Raw genomic sequence first — 20,050 nt, 5'->3', positions numbered from 1 at the left:
TGTGCCAACACGGCATATGAATATACGAGTCCTACGGGTCCCTGCCAGCGAAAAGATGAGAGGGGGCCTTTCCGCCTTTGTGTATCAGGTTTGCTAGCGCCCGGAAGTTTGGACGGACGATGCGTCCGGAAGTCCACGCCTGTAGCCGTTTCCTAAGTCCACGTGAGGTCTACGCCGCCCCGAACGTCACGAGCATCGAGAGGAGGGGGAGGGGCCGGCAAATGCCCAGCCAGCGCCGCGAGGAGGAGGAGACACCGAGGCGAGGCAACAGAAAGCTAGAAGGGAGATGCAACACCTGTTATACTTTTGAAACATCCAGATACAACACTTGTAACATAAGTCTGAAGACAGATAAGACATTTAAAACATGCATCTGAAACACTCGAAAAAACACATGAAAAACACTTGAAAACCATTGTAAAACATACGTGACATCTAGATAAAACAGTTGCAACATATACGTGTGAAACATATACAATATCCAAATAAACGCACTTGCAACATACGTCTGGCAAAAACAGATAAAACCTTGGGAAAAGAAGCTTGCAACATACATGTACACCCATTGCAACATCCTGATCTACTTTTGCAATATTCACATGAAACACTTGCAACATACATCTAAAATGTCTGAAACATACACTTGTAACATGCGTTTTTCACCCTTCTTCCGTACATCTGAATGAGCAGGCGGAGGGCAGCGCCATCATGGCCCCTTGTAGAGGCGAGCGGAGGGGGCGGCAGGGACAGGCCGCCAGTGAGCTTTGGCCGTGCTGCGGGCTGCCGCCGTCGCAGGTCAACTCTGGCCAGGAGGAAGGGGGCTGCCGCAGGCGCATGCGGCTGCCGGCGAGCTCTGGCCGGGCGGGGGACGGGAAGAAGGAGCCGATGGAGGCGCCGTGGGGAGCAGGGCAGAGTGGACGACCACATGTAGGGTTTTTTTTTTGAGTGCGCGTCAGGACGGAGGCATATCATTCTCGTTTGTGTATCGGTGTTTCAGGCTCCTGCGATTTGGATTGGACGTCCGGCTGGCAGCAGCGATTTGTGTCGCGGCCCAAGGGGCTTCGGCGGCAGCGTGAGCAATCGCTGAAGACAGCAGAGCACACTTGATGGGCTGGTTGATGCTTTTGTACTCCTGTTATTATATACTGTAATATATATAAAATTGTATACCATATAATTTGCTAAAAAAATCCGATTCTACACCTCTCTAGTTATTTAAATCTTCTGGCTCTGTCCATGCTATCCGCACTGCACCTCTATCGTGGTAGGGTGAGTGCCATAGCTCGTCACACTAGAAACCTTCTCACTTAGTTTAAAATCTTTAGAAATTAGGATTTTTTCCATGAAAGTCAAAGTGGTACTATAATTACTCCTACATTAGTAGCATACTAGCAAATATGCCCTGCCTTGCAACAAGAGAAAAACGAGTCTTAAAACGTAATGGATAATGATTATTATGATTTAATTCGTTGTCTTTTCTATACCTTCACGGAATAAAATAAAAGCATCTTATCTCATGACACAATTACTATTAGTCAATGAATTATAAGGGTTAACTTACCGTACATTTCTGGAGCATTTCAGTGTCCATGAGCACTTGAGCACACTAACACGTGGGAAATCACTTCTTGTCTCTCTATTTTGTCTCATCTTTCTAGTTGGGAGAGGCAAACATGCTCACGAAGCAGAGCTCAGTGCGAGCTCCTCAAGCGCCCCTTGCAACAACGCTAACCTGTGAGCTTTGAGAGAAGTTCCTGCTGGAGCACCACGGCGTGGCGTTAATCCTCAAGCTCAACGAAGCGGGTCATGGTGGAGCCCCTTTCAACACGAGCGGGTCCCAACATTGTGGGTTAGAGGGATCTCCGGCCGCCCAGAGTGCAAGGATGGTGGGCCCTGGCGTCAAGGTGTCGACTGCAGTGCGATAGGCTTGAGGCGACGACGGCTTTGTTACTATGTGCTAGGCCATTTGAAGCGGCCACCTACCATGGCCACCATGAGGTCCGCGGTGCATAGCGCGGTGGACGAGCGGTGCGACAGGGCGGCGGCTTGGCCATAGCGGCTCAACCATGCGGGCAGTGTGGCAGGCCAATAGCTCGGGCGGATGTTGCGGCGGACCCAGCCCTAGCGACCTCGATGCCAGGACATCACTACGGGAAACCGGCGATTTGCCGAGTGCCGGAGTCTTTGCCGAGTGTATTTTATCGGGCACTCGGCAAAGACCGTGTTTGCCGAGTGCCAAATAAAATACACTCGGCAAACAAAAACACACGGCAAAATACGTCTTTGCCGAGTGTTTTTTTTCTGGCACTCGGCAAAGATGTATTTTGCCGAGTGCTATTTTTTGGCACATGGCAAAATACGTCTTTGCCGAGTGTTTTTTTCTGGCACTCGGCAAAGATGTATTTTGCCGAGTGCCTTTGTTTTGGCACTCGACAAACAGGCTTTTTGCCGTGTGCATTTTTTTTTGGCCCTCGGCAAATCAGTTTTTCGAAGCAATTTTTGAGGCCCTAAATGAATTCAAATGAAAAACTTTTCAACTACAAAGTTGTATAACTTCTCAAGATCTACAAAGTTTATTTTGGTCATTTCTTCATTTGACAAAGCGACAATAACGTTGTTCATAAAATCTACATCTCTCATATTAGTTTCATGAAAGTAGAAGACAGATATATAAGATTTGTGAACAATGTTACTACCACTATGTCGGATGAACAAATGACCAAAATAAACTTTGTAGATCTTGATAAGTTATGAAATTTTGTAGTTGGAAACATTTTGATTTGAAATCATCTTGTCATGCAAAAACGACGTTTGAATTTGAAAATTTTAAATTTTGAATTTTTCAAACGACCTCGGATGGAAAAACTTCCTAAATGAAAATTGTAGATCTCCAAAAGTTATGAAACTATGTAGTTGACAACTTTTTGATTTGAAATCATCTTATCATGCAAAACTACGTTTGAATCTCTAAAATTTAAAATTTTCAAACGACCTCGGATGGAAAAACTTAGTAAATGAAAATTGTAGATCTCAAAAAGTTATGAAACTTTGTAGTTGACCACTTTTTGATTTGAATTCGTTTAGGGCCTCAACAAGCAATTTACTCCAAGTTTACCGAGTGCCTTTTTTCTGGCACTCGGCAAAGCCGTATTTTGCCGAGTGCTTATGTTTTGGCACTCGGCAAAGAGGTATTTTGCCGTGTGCATTTTTTTGGCCCTCAGCAAATCAGTTTTTTCGAATCAATTTTTGAGGCCCTAAATGAATTCTAATGAAAAACTTTTCAACTACAAAGTTGTATAACTTCTTAAGATCTACAAAGTTTATTTTGGTCATTTCTTCATTTGACAAAGCGACAATAACGTTGTTCATAAAATATATGTCTCATATTAGTTTTATGAAAGTAGAAGAGAGATATATATGATTTGTGAACAATGTTACTACCACTATGTCGGATGAACAAATGACCAAAATAAACTTTGTAGATCTTGAGAAGTTATGAAATTTTGTAGTTGGCAACATTTTGATTTGAAATCATTTTATCATGCAAAAACGACGTTTGAATTTGAAAATTTTAAAATTTGAATTTTTCAAAAGACCTCGGATGGAAAAACTTCCTAAATAAAAATTGTAGATCTCCAAAAGTTATGAAACATTGTAGTTGGCAACTTTTTGATTTGAAAACATCTTGTCATGCAAAACTGCGTTTGAATTTCCAAATTTTGTAAACGACCTCGAATGGAAAAACTTCCTAAACTAAAAGTGTAGATCTCGAAAAGTTATGAAACTGTGTAGTTCACAACTTTTTTATTTGAATTCGTTTAGGGCCTCAAACAAACAATTTACACTCGGTTTAGTATAATATATTAGGAACTAAAACGGAATCCAGACACAAGTGACAGTGTGGTGTAGTGGTAGAGGAGGTTTGTGCGCAGCGGGAGGTCTCGGGTTCGAATCCCGTTGGCCGCGTAGCCGTGAAATTGACGCGAAAAAAGCCGGAGATGGATGGGCGCTGACCGGTGGGGGCCTCCACCAATTAAAACAAATTTTCCATTTTTTTTTGGGTAAAAATTCCCATTTTTTCGGGTTTTTTTCGGTTTCAACTTCAAAGGCTTTGCCGAGTGTCAATTTTTGGCACTCGGCAAAGAAATTTTTGCCGATAAAATCTTTGCCGAGAGACCTTTGCCGAGTGCGGCACTCGGCAAAGCCTTTGCCGAGTGCTTGGCTGGCTTTGCCGAGTGCCCCCAGCACTCGGCAAAGAGGGCGTCTGCAGTTGTGCATAGCACCAAGGTGACGATAGGTTTATGTCATGCGATTTTATTTGTAGTCGTCTCGATTTATTCTAGATTTTCTCGTTGTTTACCTCACTTTGATAGGTCCGTGTTAGACTCGATTTGAAAAAGGTTTGCGAGACATGATCTGTGTTGCTTTTTTATTGGAATGTTGAATCCATGTTTGTTTACCATTGATTTTGGATATTTATTCCCCTTCTATTCTACTCTACGTTTGGATTGGAACCCTACATCGATTTCCTTTTCTTTCTGCCAGTGTTCCGTCTGATTTCCTGTTGGAAAAATAAGGGAGAAACATTGAAAAAAAAGTCACGTACAGAATTGAGTGGCGGAGGAAAAGGAAAAGAAATACGAGGACACGTGGACAGGAACATTGGAAACAACGGTGGTTCACGGAGGAAAAACGGACACGGTTTTTCAGGGCTGATGATCGAAACCGAGTCACTTTAGTCTTAAGTTGGACGAAAAATTACTAGTGAGAGAAATTTTACCTCTTTAGTATTAGGGATAGAAAAAAAGAAGTGAAAACTGAGTGTATGACAAACGTGTTAAGGTCATGTGGAGAGATCAATATACAGTTATGCATTCCTAGGGCGTGCATAGCGCGACTTGTTCCTTCGACTTAAGTCCTGTGAAGTGGCCACTGACATATGCCCTCATGTCAGTGACCATGCCACGGTGTGCAGTAATGTGAGAAGATCTCAATGCAATTGCCTTGGTGGGAAATTCCTTTCGCAAGGCCAGAGAGTCCCTCCTCTCCTCTTGTGATTTCGATTGCCACTCGGACTGTGACGGGTCCATTTCGTCATGAATGCGTGCCAACCCGAAGATTTTAGGGGCTATAATCTTTTTGGATGAACGAAAGGAAAGAACAAATCGTAACAAAAGCAGAAGAAGAAGATGTGAATGCAGATATGACACCAGAAGACTGCCCCAGCCTCCCTTGCTGTAAAACCTCTCCTCTCCTCATCTGTCTCGCCTCCAAGTAGATTATAATAAATATGGGTGGCATGGCCTGACGTCTGAAATGAAACCGGCAAGGAATATACATACATTGATGGAACGAATATCCGATCTTCTATCAAATGGAGGTAACTATCAATTTTCAATAATATTGACACACACGATTCGATTTCTGATTTCAAAGACACGAACCTGTAATTGTAGCACAATATCTCCTCTGGTTATCAACCGTACACTATCGGGATGACCTTGCCATGAAGGATAATTTGTGCATGCAAATCAAAGAACACAAGCAAAGATATGAATGAATGAAATCTAACATATTGCAAATAAGATTAAGCTCACAAGTTGTAGTCTCACAAACCGATGAATGACGGACCTATTCAATGATATATTAATATAAATAAAACACAAACTCTGATTTGGTTGATGGCTATGAAATATAAAGGGTTAGGAGGCACCAAGGACCCCCTAGACATGTCCTAATGGACTAGACACAATATACGGCCCAAAGGTCCAAAACACGATGATACATTATCCTGACAGATTCTATACATCTACTTATTTCGACGAATTATGCTCACTAGTAATGAATTTTGACATGGAACCGGTGCTATTAGAAAGCTTATTTCCTTAGCTCTATATGCATATGTAGATTATCGTAAACGGGTTCGTATGCGACCTGGAGATGACTTTAGTGTGGGTTGCTCCTTAGAGTCCTAGGTGGTCCTGAACTTGATATGGAATGAGCTCACCCGGAGATTTAATTGTCGGATTCAAACTCTAGTAATTGGCCCTTGTATAGCAACTTTGAGAAGTGTAATGTGTATTCAAAAGAGTGACATCATGATTCTCTTCTTAACAGCGCAAACCGTTCTTGGGCTGACTCAATGAGTCGATGTGTATGAACTATGAAGTCCAGCCATCTTGTTCAAGTCACATAGCGGTATCGGTATATATGCATATGGGAGCAGTAGTAACAGCAGCTAGCGTGCATGAGGCTCAGTCTAGTCGTAGATATAGTACGCTTACCTGAAATGCAATACCTTGTGTATGAGCGCCCGCGGAGCTTATTGACGACCTCTGGTTGGTTGCTTTTCCCCGTGGGTCCCGCGCTGCATGTCACTTTTCCGCACTTGAGCACCCCGTGCATGCAAGACTCACGGCTCCGCTCCCTCGGCTCCGTTTCGTCTGGCTCCCCAGACTCGACTTGGCTCGCGCTGTTCCTCTCTGTCTCTCCGTGAGCTCCTCTCCGGCGCTGCTCCCCTCTCTCTGACGCTGCTCCTCTCCGGCGCTGCTCCGGCACTGCTGCTGCGTGTGCTCCTCTCCCTTGGTGTTTTGAACTCCTTGTGCTACCCTGATGCTCACCGTCCACAGGCCACTGAGCTCTCAAAGCAGTGCTTGGTGCTTTGCCCCCAAACCCTAGATCCCCAAACCTTGTTCTTCGTGCTTATATATCCTTCTTCTTGCAGCTCTACACAACGGGTGCCGTACCACCTCCGTGCGCAGCCATTTTTTGGCGACAACCATGGCAGGCGCTCCGCCCCAACGCCGGCAGTAGAAGCAAGCTCGATCGATGGAGCAAACATGCTTATCCGCTCTCACCCAGGTACTAGTGGTTTGCTTCTTCCTCTCTGGCTAGAATCGAAAGGCAATCGTATTTTAAGTCCTTATTCTCATCTGTTCCTTTTCATTGGATTTCTAGATCTAGATTTGTCAAGTTTTGGTGCCGGTACTTTTCACACTATAGTACCAAGTTCTTGCCTGAAATGTGGACCTCAATGGCTCGAACTCCTCAAGAGTTTGCTTCTTTGTACCTAACAGATAGCCCATATGCCCAGTCCCGTCTCCTTATTTGTAGCCCATATGCCCAGCCTCAACTCAATTAGTAAGATTCATGTGATTGATTCGTTTTCCCCCATGTACTGCTTGTAAACTCAGTTGGAGATTCCTTTGCCTTCATGCCATGTACCCATGTTTAAGAATAAGAAAAGACATCTATTGCACTTGCTTGTAAACTCGCAAAGTTGAAGTACCTGATGAAAACCATATTCTCTCAGTGTGCTTGCTTTTTTTGTAACATGTGTGCAGTGCTTGACAACAAACATGAGGCCTTTGGGTTACATTGTTGTGTTACATCGTTGAACACAAATAAAAGAGACATGTTCCAGGATATCTTATACGCACTAGCAAATTAAGTCAGGGATGGATTCATACTTTTTATGTGATTTACCCTCCTTTTTTTTTTTAACCAAATTAAGCCTAGGATTGATTACTTGTACTATGAAGCAATGTCCTGCACGGCTTGGTTCAGTAGCTGTTAGTGGTATTTGCATGTGTATTTGGTCTTGCTGTTTTGAATATGGAGGTTGAATTGACTGCTACATTTAACTTTCTGTATTTGGTCTCGCTATTTGCAAACTGAATTGACTGCTACCTTCAACTTGTCTGTATTTGGTCTAGCTAATTGCAGACATGCATGTTCAAGAAAGTATTTGATCCAATTTAATTTAATTTCAGAGCAGAAACTATGAACAATTTATTCTGGTGTAGTTCTGTTAGATGAAGCTGATAGTATAAAGAAAGCTATAAACTAGAAGTATGATATCCAGACATCTAATAGACTAATACTATGTAGCAGATAACTCTGGGTTAGTATTAGTATTAATATTTCATTCATAACTCTGGTTTATGCCTCAAAAAGTCATGTAGCAGATAATGAAGATAATTTTCCTACTACAACCAGCTCTTATAGAAAGTTGGTGATATAATCTTCTTATCTTAAAAGCAATCATGATTGTTAGATTTATCTCTGTCAAAGGTAGCAAGGGGTAGGATGTTATGCAAGTCCAGTCTGTAGCATTAAAAATTCACTACTGTGATGCACTAATTTTCATTATACTGAAATATTAACATTTTTCTCATTATTGGGCCTTTCAGTTCTGTTAGTCAATTTTTTTAATAAATACTTCTGTAGAGGATCAAGGCTCTTTTTTCTACATTGCAGCATATCTTGTCTTCTTTGGAAGCCTTGCATGTCCAGTGATCTGCACAAGTATTTTAGAGCTTAAGGGTGATGCACAAGTATTTTAGAGCTTAAGGGTGATGGGGAGCTAAGGTTGCACTCATTATATTCACTGGTCCCTGAATTTGAATGCTTTGCCTTTGGTCTGCCATTATTGCACTTGGATATGTTACCAGTCCACCCTATGTTATTCAGTTGTGTTCTTTTGTATGCATGCACATAACATACAGTGTAATGATAGCAATTCTGGAAATCAGGCTACATGTTTTTTAATATTTGTTTGTGTATGAGAATGTCAGATGAGCCTTTTAATTATTTGTGAGTAGTTATGTCACATGCTATGCTTAAAATTTTGATAACCGTTGTTTTACCAGATTTTTTTTGCTTGGGCATGCTTCAGATTTTGTAATTGAACTGCTCAAGAAATTTATCACATTAAAACTAGTGATTTGCTGATTTGTTGAATTAAGATTTATACATGTTATATAGAGCTACAGCTTATCCGGTGTAAATGTTCCAAATTGTTTTCGGCTCATCTTTATTTTATTGCTCAATGCGTACACTACTTGGCTACTTATCTGGTTCTCAATTAATTTGTTTTCTGACCATCAGACTTTTTTCGTTGCATCAAAGTTACTCCCTCAAAAATGCAGGAGAGCCTGTGCTTCTTTTTCATTAAGAAGAAAAGGGGTGAGAACGCTTACAAACACACCAACGCATCAAAGTTACTTAATACTACCTGATGTACCTATTATGTTTGACATAATGAAAAGTTTGAAGGTGTGCTCATTTAAGTACAGAAAATGTCATGTAAATTTGAGTTCAAAAAGTTCTATCTCCTAACGTTGCAGGTGGTTGGAGTGTAACTAGATTTATAGATTGTAAAAGAAACCATTGTATATATGTTTTTTTACCTTTTAGAGAAGTGGTACACTAACGTGCCTAAGATGTACTCTATCCGTTCTAAATTATAAGACGTTTTGGTTTTCTAGATTCATAACTTTTGCTACGTATCTAGATATAAGTTATGTCTAGATACATAATAAAATCTATGTATCTAGAAATGTCAAAACGTCTTATAATTTGGGACGGAGGGAATACTTGTTATTGAGGAGCGAAGTTTTTTTTCATAATATATTATTATTTGATATAATAACGATAGTTGTGAACATATACATACATAAATATATACATATATACATACCTGACTGTATTAAGTATATACCGATATATGCTTTGTTGGTGCTGGATGTTGGACGGTACTCCGTACGTACTACCTATGTCTAAAAAAACGTACCTATGTCTACAAAAGAATGCAATTCTCGGATTTTCAAGAGTTAAATAAGCTAAACTTTGACTAAATTTATATAAAAAAGTATAAACATTTATGATATAAAATAACTATCATTAGATTAGTTATAAAATATATTTTTATAATAAATTAATTTAGAGATATAAATGTTAATATTATTTACTATAAATTTAGTTAAATTTGAGTTAGATTGACCGGTACGGATATCATAATTACATTCTTAGTGAACGGAGGGAGTATTAGGTATATACCTGAGGGAGTATTAGGTATATACCTGACTCGACAGAGAGTGGCAGGTGGAGCAAACACACCAGAAGGCAGGCCAAGGCGTGCTCCCCTGTGTTCGACATGACTGAAAAGCTAACTGTGCAGGGACTATGGCCTATGGGCATGAGCCGACACCACATTTTGCACTACGGAGTACGGAGCATGTACTATGGACATCCTCCACAGCTCAAGGTGAACTGTATAGAGACACGCTCCTGCATTGAACCTCCCATTGCAGAGATGAGATGGAAACCTCTCTCTGGAAAATCAATGGAAATCTCTTTTTTGGTTTATCAATTAATCTCAAATGGTGGATACGTTTCTCAGTAAGCTAGTTTGACCGATGGGGGAGTACTACAAGCACACACCACCAAAGCACGACCCCTGCAATTGTGTCAGCTGTTGTCACATCGTGTTCCACAAGTCATGACTCCAACCACAGACTGGTACTCCCGTTTGAATTCAGTATAATTGCTCTCTCTCTTACGAGTAGACAAAGATGTTCAAAAAGGGGCGCATGGTTTCGCCTCCTAAATTTTAGTCACATTTCTATTAGATGTTTACATATGCATGAAATATTAAATATATATTATTTATGAAACTAAATACATAGATTGGGACTGTTTTGCGAGATGAATTTTTAAGCCTAATTAGCCCATGATTTGACAATGTTGTGCTACAGTAAATATGTGCTAATGCCGGATTAATTAGGCTTAATAAATTCGTCTTGTGGATTACTGATGGATTCTGTAATTTATTTTTTTATTAGTATCCGAACACCCTATACGACATCTCTGTGTGACACCTCCTAAACTTTAGTCATAGGATCCAAACACCCCCTAACCTTCGCTCATGATAGCAAGCACGAGATGCCCAAGAGAATTACCTGAAAAAATATTTCCATCAAGCAAAGAATGTTTTAAGGAGAGAAACATAGCCAAAGAAACATAGCCAAAGAACACATGACAAAAAAAAAAGAAACAGGAGGTACGCAGGCAGGCACAGGTGAACCACATGATAATAAAATCAAACACAACTGTTTTAAGGAGAGAAACATAGCCAAAGAACATCTGTACTTCAGGTTTGATTAAAGGAAGAAATATTGGTTAAGAGTGACAAAAAAGATATCATAGTCAACATAGCAACACAGACCATAGCAATAAATAAAATACAGATAGTGAGTTCGAATTTCATAAGCATAGGTACTACTGGACACAGAGATCATAAAATGGACACCGAGATCATAAGTTGCATCAAAGTTTATTTCTACTGGAACAGTTGGATGAGAATGTATCAATGTATATATACATCCTTTCTTGGAAAAAATGGGCCTATAAACTAAAAAGAGAAACTCATAAATATCATGCCTCATACTAATATAAGGTGTGCACTCTTTTTGTTTCTTACTGGGAACTAATATGGACTAATTTCTTATAATTCCTTAAGATATTTATCTTCAAGGCAGAGTTTCCCTCTAATTAATAGGAACATCAATATACATCTGTGCATGGTACCTCAATTTAAAAGGTCAAATTCAGATGCAGTCTAGACTCTAGAAAGTGCATATACATCTGTGCATGGTACCTCAATTCTAGACAGATCAAAACAGCAATAAAAAATCATGTAAGAACAAAAAGATACACATCACACACTACATGCAGAGTTTCCCTCTAAAATTACAAGTACATTATTCATAATCTTAAAAATAATTATTTCTACTCCATATGTTGATTGATAGAAATTATATTATAATCCCATCAAACGACACCAAGAGGTTTAACAAAAAGATAAAGAAATAGGAGTAGTGAACTGTACCAGCAGTAACAAGAGGACCCAAGAACAACATAGGACACAATCAAGTATGTCTGCTAGTATTTCAAATATAGCATCCCCAATGTTATACCTACTTTCCTAGTAAGTGCAAAAACAATGTAACTGTGATGACAAGCACAATTACTGTGTGGACAAAGCATAAAAGTTATGTGAAGAAATTTCACCTCAACATAAGTAAAAATGCTTTAAGCAAAATGTCGCACCAATTGTACAGATCACATATCGTTACTAGTTAACAGATCAAGGAAACAACAAATAAGGTACCATAGTCAAGAACTTCTGTTACTACTCATATCTAAATGCAGCACCAAGTTTATCTATTTATCTCTATATTACATGAGCTGAATATGCAATTAATCAACAACCTATGTTACGGTACTGCTATGTTAGGGTACAGCTAGATAGTCCAGATTTATAAGCAAACAAACTGGAAGAACTGAAGCAATGCACAGATCTACAATATGGATTAGCCAAAAAAAAGAAACACAAAAAATGGAAGTATAGTGACTTAAAGAATTAGTAGCTGCACAAACAATGGCGTTTGATATTTTAAATGGGCCTATTATAGTACAGAGAGCATGTGTACTACATGCACATCATTATTTAGCAAAGTTAAGCACAATGGAAGTTTCTTAGATCCTACACACGCTAATAATTGTGACAAATAGTGGCCTCAGAACTAGTCCTCCATGTTCATATGATCTTGTTCTTGGAGCTTTAGGGCCATAGACAGAAACTGCAATAGCATGAAAAGGCATCAAGGTGAAAAAGAAGAACAACACAAGAAAACATTAGGGTTTGTTTGGTAACAAGAAAACATTAGGGTCTGTTTGGTAGCAAGAAGAACAACACCAGAAAACAGGAAGTACCCAGTCCCTCACAAGAACAAGATCAGTTTTTCATCACTAAATTGGGAACTTTTCATCACTGGTCCCATATTACCTGACTGATGAAGAAACATAATTTTCAAACAGAAAGATCAAATCCAGCCTCCAGCCCCCAACCACTAGACAGTGAAGGTTTGGACGCCACTATCCATTGGGCAGTGAACTAAATTAGCCATTAACAGCTAAATGGTTAGAATAGATGAAAACATCAGAGGGCCAAAACAATTCTTAAAAGGTACATACAGAGGAACCGAATCAAATCCTAGAGAGGATGCAAAGTGAATCGAAACATACAGAATATGTAAAGTGAAAAATAATTCTAGATAACTTTCCAAAGAAATTCATACAAGGTACCGCATGAGTGACTGAAATCATTTTTGAAATTAAATTGTTCCAGCAGGTGGAACCACCAAACCAAGTAGTAAAATAAGATGAATCAGAGCACACTTATCAAACTAATGCAACTCTTAAAACTTCTAAGGCTCTAAGGTCAGTGATGTGCAATAAAAAATGGACATTTAATTTTACATTGTTTGCAAAGGTTCCCATAATCAAACAGGTATATATATCATGAAAAAGAAGTAAAAATGAAATAGCTGAACCATGAACAAGACAACAGGAAGCAACAGATATGGGCACTTTTTAAGGTTTAGATTCTTGCCTTTAATAATTCAAAAATATAATATCTGAAATCATAACTAGATAACACAGGGTATAGCACTTTGAAGTCATGTTGTTGACATATTGAAAGACCATAGTAGGCGTCTTTGATTCATATTCTCTGACACCATCCAGTAGTTAAACAATATTAGGCCATCCATATAAGTTCTGAAGTATCTTTATTTCCCTCTTTATCTGGATGATCATAAAAGACATCCACACGAATCCTTATGATGTCACACAAATCTAAGAAAATAGAAAAAAGAGATAAACATTAAATGGCCTATATGGCTGAATAGCATATCAAGTAAGCCTAAAATGGATCAAATAGGCAAGAGCCCAATTTATTATATATACAATTCTGCAAGGACAAACTCCTATATGATTTTCTTATATATACAAAAACTTTACATGTTTCCATTTTCTTGTTAATTTGTTAGTGCGTGCAAGATGACATGATTGTATGAGAGGCCTGTAGAGCTACAATGTCTCCAAACCACATTGCCTCATGCTCGTTAAGGAAAGCAACCAATTTCTAACTATGAAACGAATAGAGAATTAGAGGGCTACCCACAAGGCACTGTTTGATAGTCAAACGAACCTGATACCACATGGAATCCTAATAGGACTCTAAAGTAAGGCTGTCCTAACAAAAAACAGTGACCTATTGTGGAATAGTCCTCACTCCATGTACAACCAATACTACTGAAGCAACATACCCATGACTGTTTTCACAAGCACTGCTAAAAACATAGCAAAATTTACATTCAAACTAGAGATACATTATGGTGGCAAATCACTCTAGTATTTTTCTTTAGCTGGCTGTCAGAAAATATGCTGAGCCAACATTTCAACACCTATGTCGGCCAGATTATATTGTTTTAAAAAATCCTACCACCCACGAAAAATATGCAATCTGCCTGGTGAATATTTCTAAAATAATAAAAAAGCATGGAAGCTGAATAAGACCTTTTTAGTCTTTTATTTCCCGTTAGTTCTTGGCACCAGTGCTAAACAAATGGCATTGGGGCTAAATAGTAGTACACTAGTACCAGCTTGACTTAATGATTTTAAAGGGGGTACATTACAGTTGATAGAGCAAATAAATTCATCAGCAAAGAACATATTAATAAATCCACCAAACTAAAAAGAGATTTTTTGGAAAGCTGCTAGTTGATGCTCATGGTGTAGTCAAAGAATTGTCGAGAAGAGTTACATCCATTGAGCACATAAATACAAGTAATAGGCCAATAGTCTAGAAGAGGTGCATTACTAAAACATGATAACAATTGTACCAAAGCTCCTAGTTGATGTTCACAGTGTAGTCAGAGAATTGTTGAGAAGAGGTACATCCATTGAACAAGTACATAAATACAAGTAATAGGCCATTAGTTGAGAAGAGGTATATTACTAAAACATGATAACAATTTGTACCAAATCTGCTAGTTGATGTTCATGGTGTAGTCAAAGAATTGTCAGGGAGAGGTACATCCATTGAACAAGTAAATAAATACAAGTATTAGGCAAATAGTCTAGAAGAAGTATATTACTAAAACATGATAACAATTGTACCACCACCTGAATCTGTTCTTGTTTGGTACAAAAGATTTTTTATTGAAAGTAAATAAATACTCAGCAACACTGTGCTAGGCATTTAACAAATAAAATGTTGTGTGATAAATTCTTTTACCACTGTAAATATAAATTCTTCTATGTTTGAAATCTTTGTTATGTGTACAACAGTACATGTATGTTTAACCGTGGACAAAGCAGTCACTCATGTGCCACAGATGCAAGAATCAAAATATACAAGCAATCCAGAATGAGGTGCAAACTATCAGCTACTCTTCATAAGAATGACTACAAGTACAAGTTCACAAACTATGCTGTAGGTAAAATTTAAAATTAAAATCTAGATATATGAGCACACCAGAAATAACTATGCTGTAGGTAAAATTAAAAATTACGAAGCACCGAAGAAATTATTAGGAATGAATAATTAGAAGTGTAGCTGCTAACCGCTAGTTAAATATGGAAACCAAAGTTGAGTACTCCTAGACGTCAAACTAAAAATCAAGCTAGTCGAATTGAACAGAGGAGAGAACTGATCTAATCTTGTGTAGTGCTAGAAATCAAACTGGTCGAATTGAGCAATTGGATAAAAGCAGGGATCTGTCAGCCTAAAAGAAAGAAACAGTTAAAATCTGAGGGAGCAAAATTAAACGCATTGAAGAACAGCGATATAGTACAGAGCGAATCTGAAATTTTTGACAAGTAAAAGCTAAATTATCAACAAATATATATTTAAAGACACCAAAAAAATACTAGGTGAACAAAATGAGCAATTGGATGAAAGCACAGATCTGTCGCCTTAAAAGAAAGAAACCGTCTAATCTGATGGACCAAGCAAAAACGCAGTGAGGAACAACCATATAGTACAGAACGGATCTGAAATTTTTGGCAAATAAAAGCCAAAAATGAAAGGATCTGTCACCGTAAAAGAAAGAAATAGGTAAGATCCGAGAGAGCAAAATATATTGCAGTGAAGAACAGCGATAGAGTACAGAACGAATCTGAAATCTTTGACAAATAAAAGCTAAAATCATCTGGAGATGAGGATCGAGAGGATCAAATCGAGGGGAGACAAGGAAACGGCAGCAGTGTGTACTTGACCTAATCTTTCAGAGCTCGTGGATGGAGAAAGAGAGAGAATAGAGAGAGAAAGAATGGAGCAAAAAATCAGAGAACCATCGAGTTTGCATATCTGTCGGATTCAAGAAGAAGAACCAAAAACATAGGGAGCAGAGCAGTGTTAGCTCGTGGATGTATAGAGAGAGAGAATCATGGAGATGAAGGGGAAGCGGCAGCAGGGGATTGAATCTTCAGAGGTCGTGAATGGAGAAAGAGAAATTAAATCATGGTGAGAGGAGAAGCCGAGAGGGTGGAATCGGAGAGAGAAAAAGTGGAATAGGAGAGAGCAAATCAATGAATCAAAAAAGGTACCTTCATGAAGAACAAATCCCGGATCTGAAAACCTAGATATGAAATCCCCGGCAAAGAATGTGGCACTTCCCATGGAGACAGAGGAAGGAGGGGGAGGGGCGGGGAAAGGAGCACACGCAGCATCAGTGCCGGAGAGAGAGGATCAGCGTCAGAGAGAGGGGAGCAGCGAAGGAGAGGAGCTCACGGAGAGACAGAGAGGAACAGCCCTTGACAGAGAGGATAGGATGAAATATGAGCCAGACGAAACGAGCCTAGTGGAGGCTGAGGAGCCAGACTAAACGGAGCCGACGGAGCGGAGCCGTGAGTCTTGCATGCACGGGTGCTCCAGCGCGGAAAAGTCGACATGCAGCGCGGGACCCACGGGGGAAAGCCACCAACCAGACCAGAGCAATAAGCTCCGCGGGCGCTCGATCATACGCATGGTTTTTTCAGTCTGTACTCTTACGGCAGCTATAGGGTCGTTGGATTTGGATCTGATCGAAGCCAAACGCAGCTACTACTGACGAACTGAACATGACGCTGGAATGGATGGATTAATGAATTTACGCCCTGAATCCAAGGATCCAGGCTTTGATCTATCAGGCGCAGACAGCACTACGGCGCTACCGCAGCAGCACCTTCCCGGCCGCCTTCCCGGCCTCTCCATTCTTGGCGCCAAATTGCCTGACGGACGTCGCCGTCCTCTTCTGGTCGTGTCTCAGTTCTGATGTAACTCTGCCACCATGTGTGTTTCTTTTAATTTCCTTTGCCCACAACCCGCCCGCCGCTTACTACTGCCGATGGATCGGAAGCGCGCGAAGGCGAAGGCGCGAAGCACGGCACTCAGATCTGCAGGACACTGCGTGTGCTCTGCAGGGTTGTAATTAGACAAGACAAGATTCTCATCGTCGTCCGCTCGTTTAATTAGTTGGTCAAAACTACAGGCCTCGCCGCTTGGATTAATTGCCATGTTCCAGATGACACACTGGCTGCGCGTGGCTGGTGTGGCTGGTGGCCATGTTATTCCTCTCCTCCCTAGCTACGTATAGACAGTACCTAGTCCTAGCTACGTTCTTCACCTCACCACTGACTGAGTGTGTATAGTATCTCTGCACATGAATACACAATCGTTCGTTCCATCGATCTTGTATATATAAAAGGTTCTCGATCTACTTCCTTGCTACTCCACCTAGCTAGCTACTGCTTCCATCTGTCAGTATACAGTGTAGTAGTCCGCTCACAAGCTACCCAGCTGAGCTAGCTGTGGGCCGCCGGTGCTCTCGCCTCTATCCGCAGCGTAGACAGTGCAGTGGTAGCAGGGAGGATGAGCCCCAGCACCAGAGCTGAGGTCGTCGTCCATGTACGGCAGCTCGTCGTAGTGGCTGTCGCCGTGATGGTGACATGCTTCTACTCCTCGGAGGCGCAGCTGCAGGTGGGGTACTACAACGCCACCTGCCCGGCCGCCGAGAGCCTCATCGAGACCATCGTCCACGCCGCCGTCCGCAAGTACGCTGGCAACGGGCCCGGCCTCATCCGCCTCTTCTTCCACGACTGCTTCGTCAGGGTACGCAATTCTGCTTCTGTGCTGCCAATGCCATTGCCATTGCCGGAAAGGCAAACAAACTAAACAAATGCAGCATGCACGCACTCCATTTCAGGGATGCGACGCGTCGGTGCTGCTGGACGACCCGACGGGCACTCCAGGCAACAGGACGGTGGAGAAGACGTCCCCGCCCAACTTCCCGAGCCTACGCGGGTTCAGCGTCATCAACCGCGCGAAGCGCGTGGTGGAGCGCCGGTGCCCGGGAACGGTCTCCTGCGCCGACATCGTGGCCTTCGCGGCGCGCGACGCGGCGCGGATCATGGGCGGGATCCGCTTCGCGATGCCGTCGGGCCGCCTCGACGGCCGCGTCTCCAACGCCTCCGAGGCGACGGCGAACCTTCCCCCGCCGTCGTTCAACCTGACGCAGCTCCTGGCGCGCTTCGCGTCCAAGAACCTCACCGCCGATGACCTCGTCACGCTGTCGGGTGCCCACTCCATCGGCCGCTCCCACTGCTCCTCCTTCGCGTCCAACCGCCTGTACCCGCAGCTGGACCCGACGCTGAACGCCACGCTGGGGTCGCGGCTGCGCGCCAAGTGCCCCGCCGCTGCCGGCGGGAAGGACCGCGTCGTCGACCTCGATTTCAAGACGCCGCTGCAGCTGGACAACCAGTACTACCGCAACGTGGTGACGCACGAGGTGGTGTTCGGGTCGGACCAGGCGCTCGGAGACCGTAACGACACCGCCTCGCTCGTCGCGCTCTACGCCGCTAACCGCACCCTCTGGTCGCAGAGGTTCGCGGCGGCCATGGTGAAGATGGGCAGCATCGAGGTGCTCACCGGGCCGCCCGGCGAGGTCAGGCTCAAGTGCAACAAGGTCAACTGATCAGATCGGATTCAGTATCAGCTAGCATGCAGAGGGAATCGCGCGTCGCGTCAGAGGACTCGCTCGATCAGGAGGACTCGCTCGATCAATTTTCAGGACAGCTCAAGTTAGCCAGAGGCAGCATCATCCATCAGTCTGCTCTGCATTATTCATTCCATGTGTGTACTTAATTGTACATGATCACGTTACTCTACTTACCAATTGCATATCATGCGCGAATGACTGTAAACTGTAACATACGAGACAGACGACAGAGATGTTAGAATTACACTATTCGGCATAGTACAAACTAAGGATGAAGTTCAGAAATGTTGTTGAATATACAATTCATGGCCATGCATGCATGTATCTGTCGGTTACATTAATATATTAGCATTCACAATTAATAATTTATCCAAGCTTCATTTACATTCGCTTAACTACGATCGGTCCAATCATGCATCATCAAGCACTGAGATCCACATCCCACTTGCATTGCATTGCGTGTGTGAAAGCTAGCTACTCCCTCCGTCCTAATTTATCTGTCGTTTTCGGTGTCCGTGCCACGACTTTGACTCAATTTATACAAATAAATTATGTTAAAAAACTAGATTCAAAGATCTTTCCAATGATGCTAATTATGTATCATAAATAATAATATTTTTAATATATATTTTGTTAAAGTTGTTTTTCGGAAAGCGAGAACGACAGATATTCTGGGACGGGGAGTAGGTAGCAAGCAAGCAGAATCGCTCTCAGCTCGGCTGGAGATACAAGCACATGCACATGAGGGAGAGGGAGAGCAACAATGCAATTTGGCTGCAAAGAGCATGCATTCTCCTGGCAAGCACCTAACCGGCGTGTAGCACGCATGCATGTTGCTTGTCTAATTGTCTCGCTTGTCGCTGCAGTGCACCTCTCGCGGTCCCCCACACTCTTTTGCCTCTCTAGCAGCTACATGTAGTAAATGATCGTAGATTATTTACTGTTGGCTGATTTGGTGTGAGAGTAAAATACTATTCCAATTTATAATCTATGATTGTATACGAGCAAGCGAAGAGGCTGATGGTCTTTACACATCAGGAGCCGGCCAGGAAGGAACGAACCCGAACGTGCGTGCATGTGCAGGTCATATGGGCCTCGATATGATGCTGATCTGCAGTCAGAGAGAGTGTCAGCACCTGCTCTTCTGTCCTGTTTGGCCTCTACTTATGCATGGCGTCAATTATTATCAAGTACATTTACACGGAGGGACCGCCATGGCTACACCTTCTACCTGCCTGTTCGGCATGAACTACCTACAGGGCTACAGCTTGGAAACGATCGATCGAGACGACCCTGATCCCTGACTGCCCCCTGCAGATTATTGGCTGGCCCTTTAAGGCTATGTCTAACAACAACGTCCAAAATACAAGACCCATTCGTTC

At 41.8% G+C, this 20,050-nt stretch overlaps 1 protein-coding gene across 1 annotated transcript; it reads left to right on the top strand.

Moving 5' to 3' along the window:
* The first annotated feature begins 17,429 nt into the window (after nt 1-17,429).
* LOC136518517 (peroxidase 5-like) lies at nt 17,430-19,012 on the top strand. Its single transcript, XM_066512181.1, has 2 exons — nt 17,430-17,782; nt 17,877-19,012. The coding sequence occupies exons 1-2, from the start codon at nt 17,543-17,545 to the stop codon at nt 18,642-18,644; spliced, it is 1,008 nt and encodes a 335-aa protein (XP_066368278.1). The 5' UTR covers nt 17,430-17,542; the 3' UTR covers nt 18,645-19,012.
* Nucleotides 19,013-20,050: the final 1,038 nt, after the last annotated feature.

The sequence above is a fragment of the Miscanthus floridulus genome, chromosome 17 (genome assembly GCF_019320115.1).
Source record: "Miscanthus floridulus cultivar M001 chromosome 17, ASM1932011v1, whole genome shotgun sequence".
Taxonomy (NCBI): domain Eukaryota; kingdom Viridiplantae; phylum Streptophyta; class Magnoliopsida; order Poales; family Poaceae; genus Miscanthus; species Miscanthus floridulus.
Note: the sequence above shows the minus strand (reverse complement) of the source record. Positions and strands in the feature narration are given on the sequence as shown.

Bases quoted from the DNA above. Each gene is read 5' to 3' on its own strand.
- LOC136518517 (XM_066512181.1), top strand. From the start codon at position 17,543: ATGAGCCCCAGCACCAGAGCTGAGGTCGTCGTCCATGTACGGCAGCTC. The intron at 17,783-17,876 runs GTACGCAATTCT...ACTCCATTTCAG, and splicing joins TCCACGACTGCTTCGTCAGG to GGATGCGACGCGTCGGTGCT.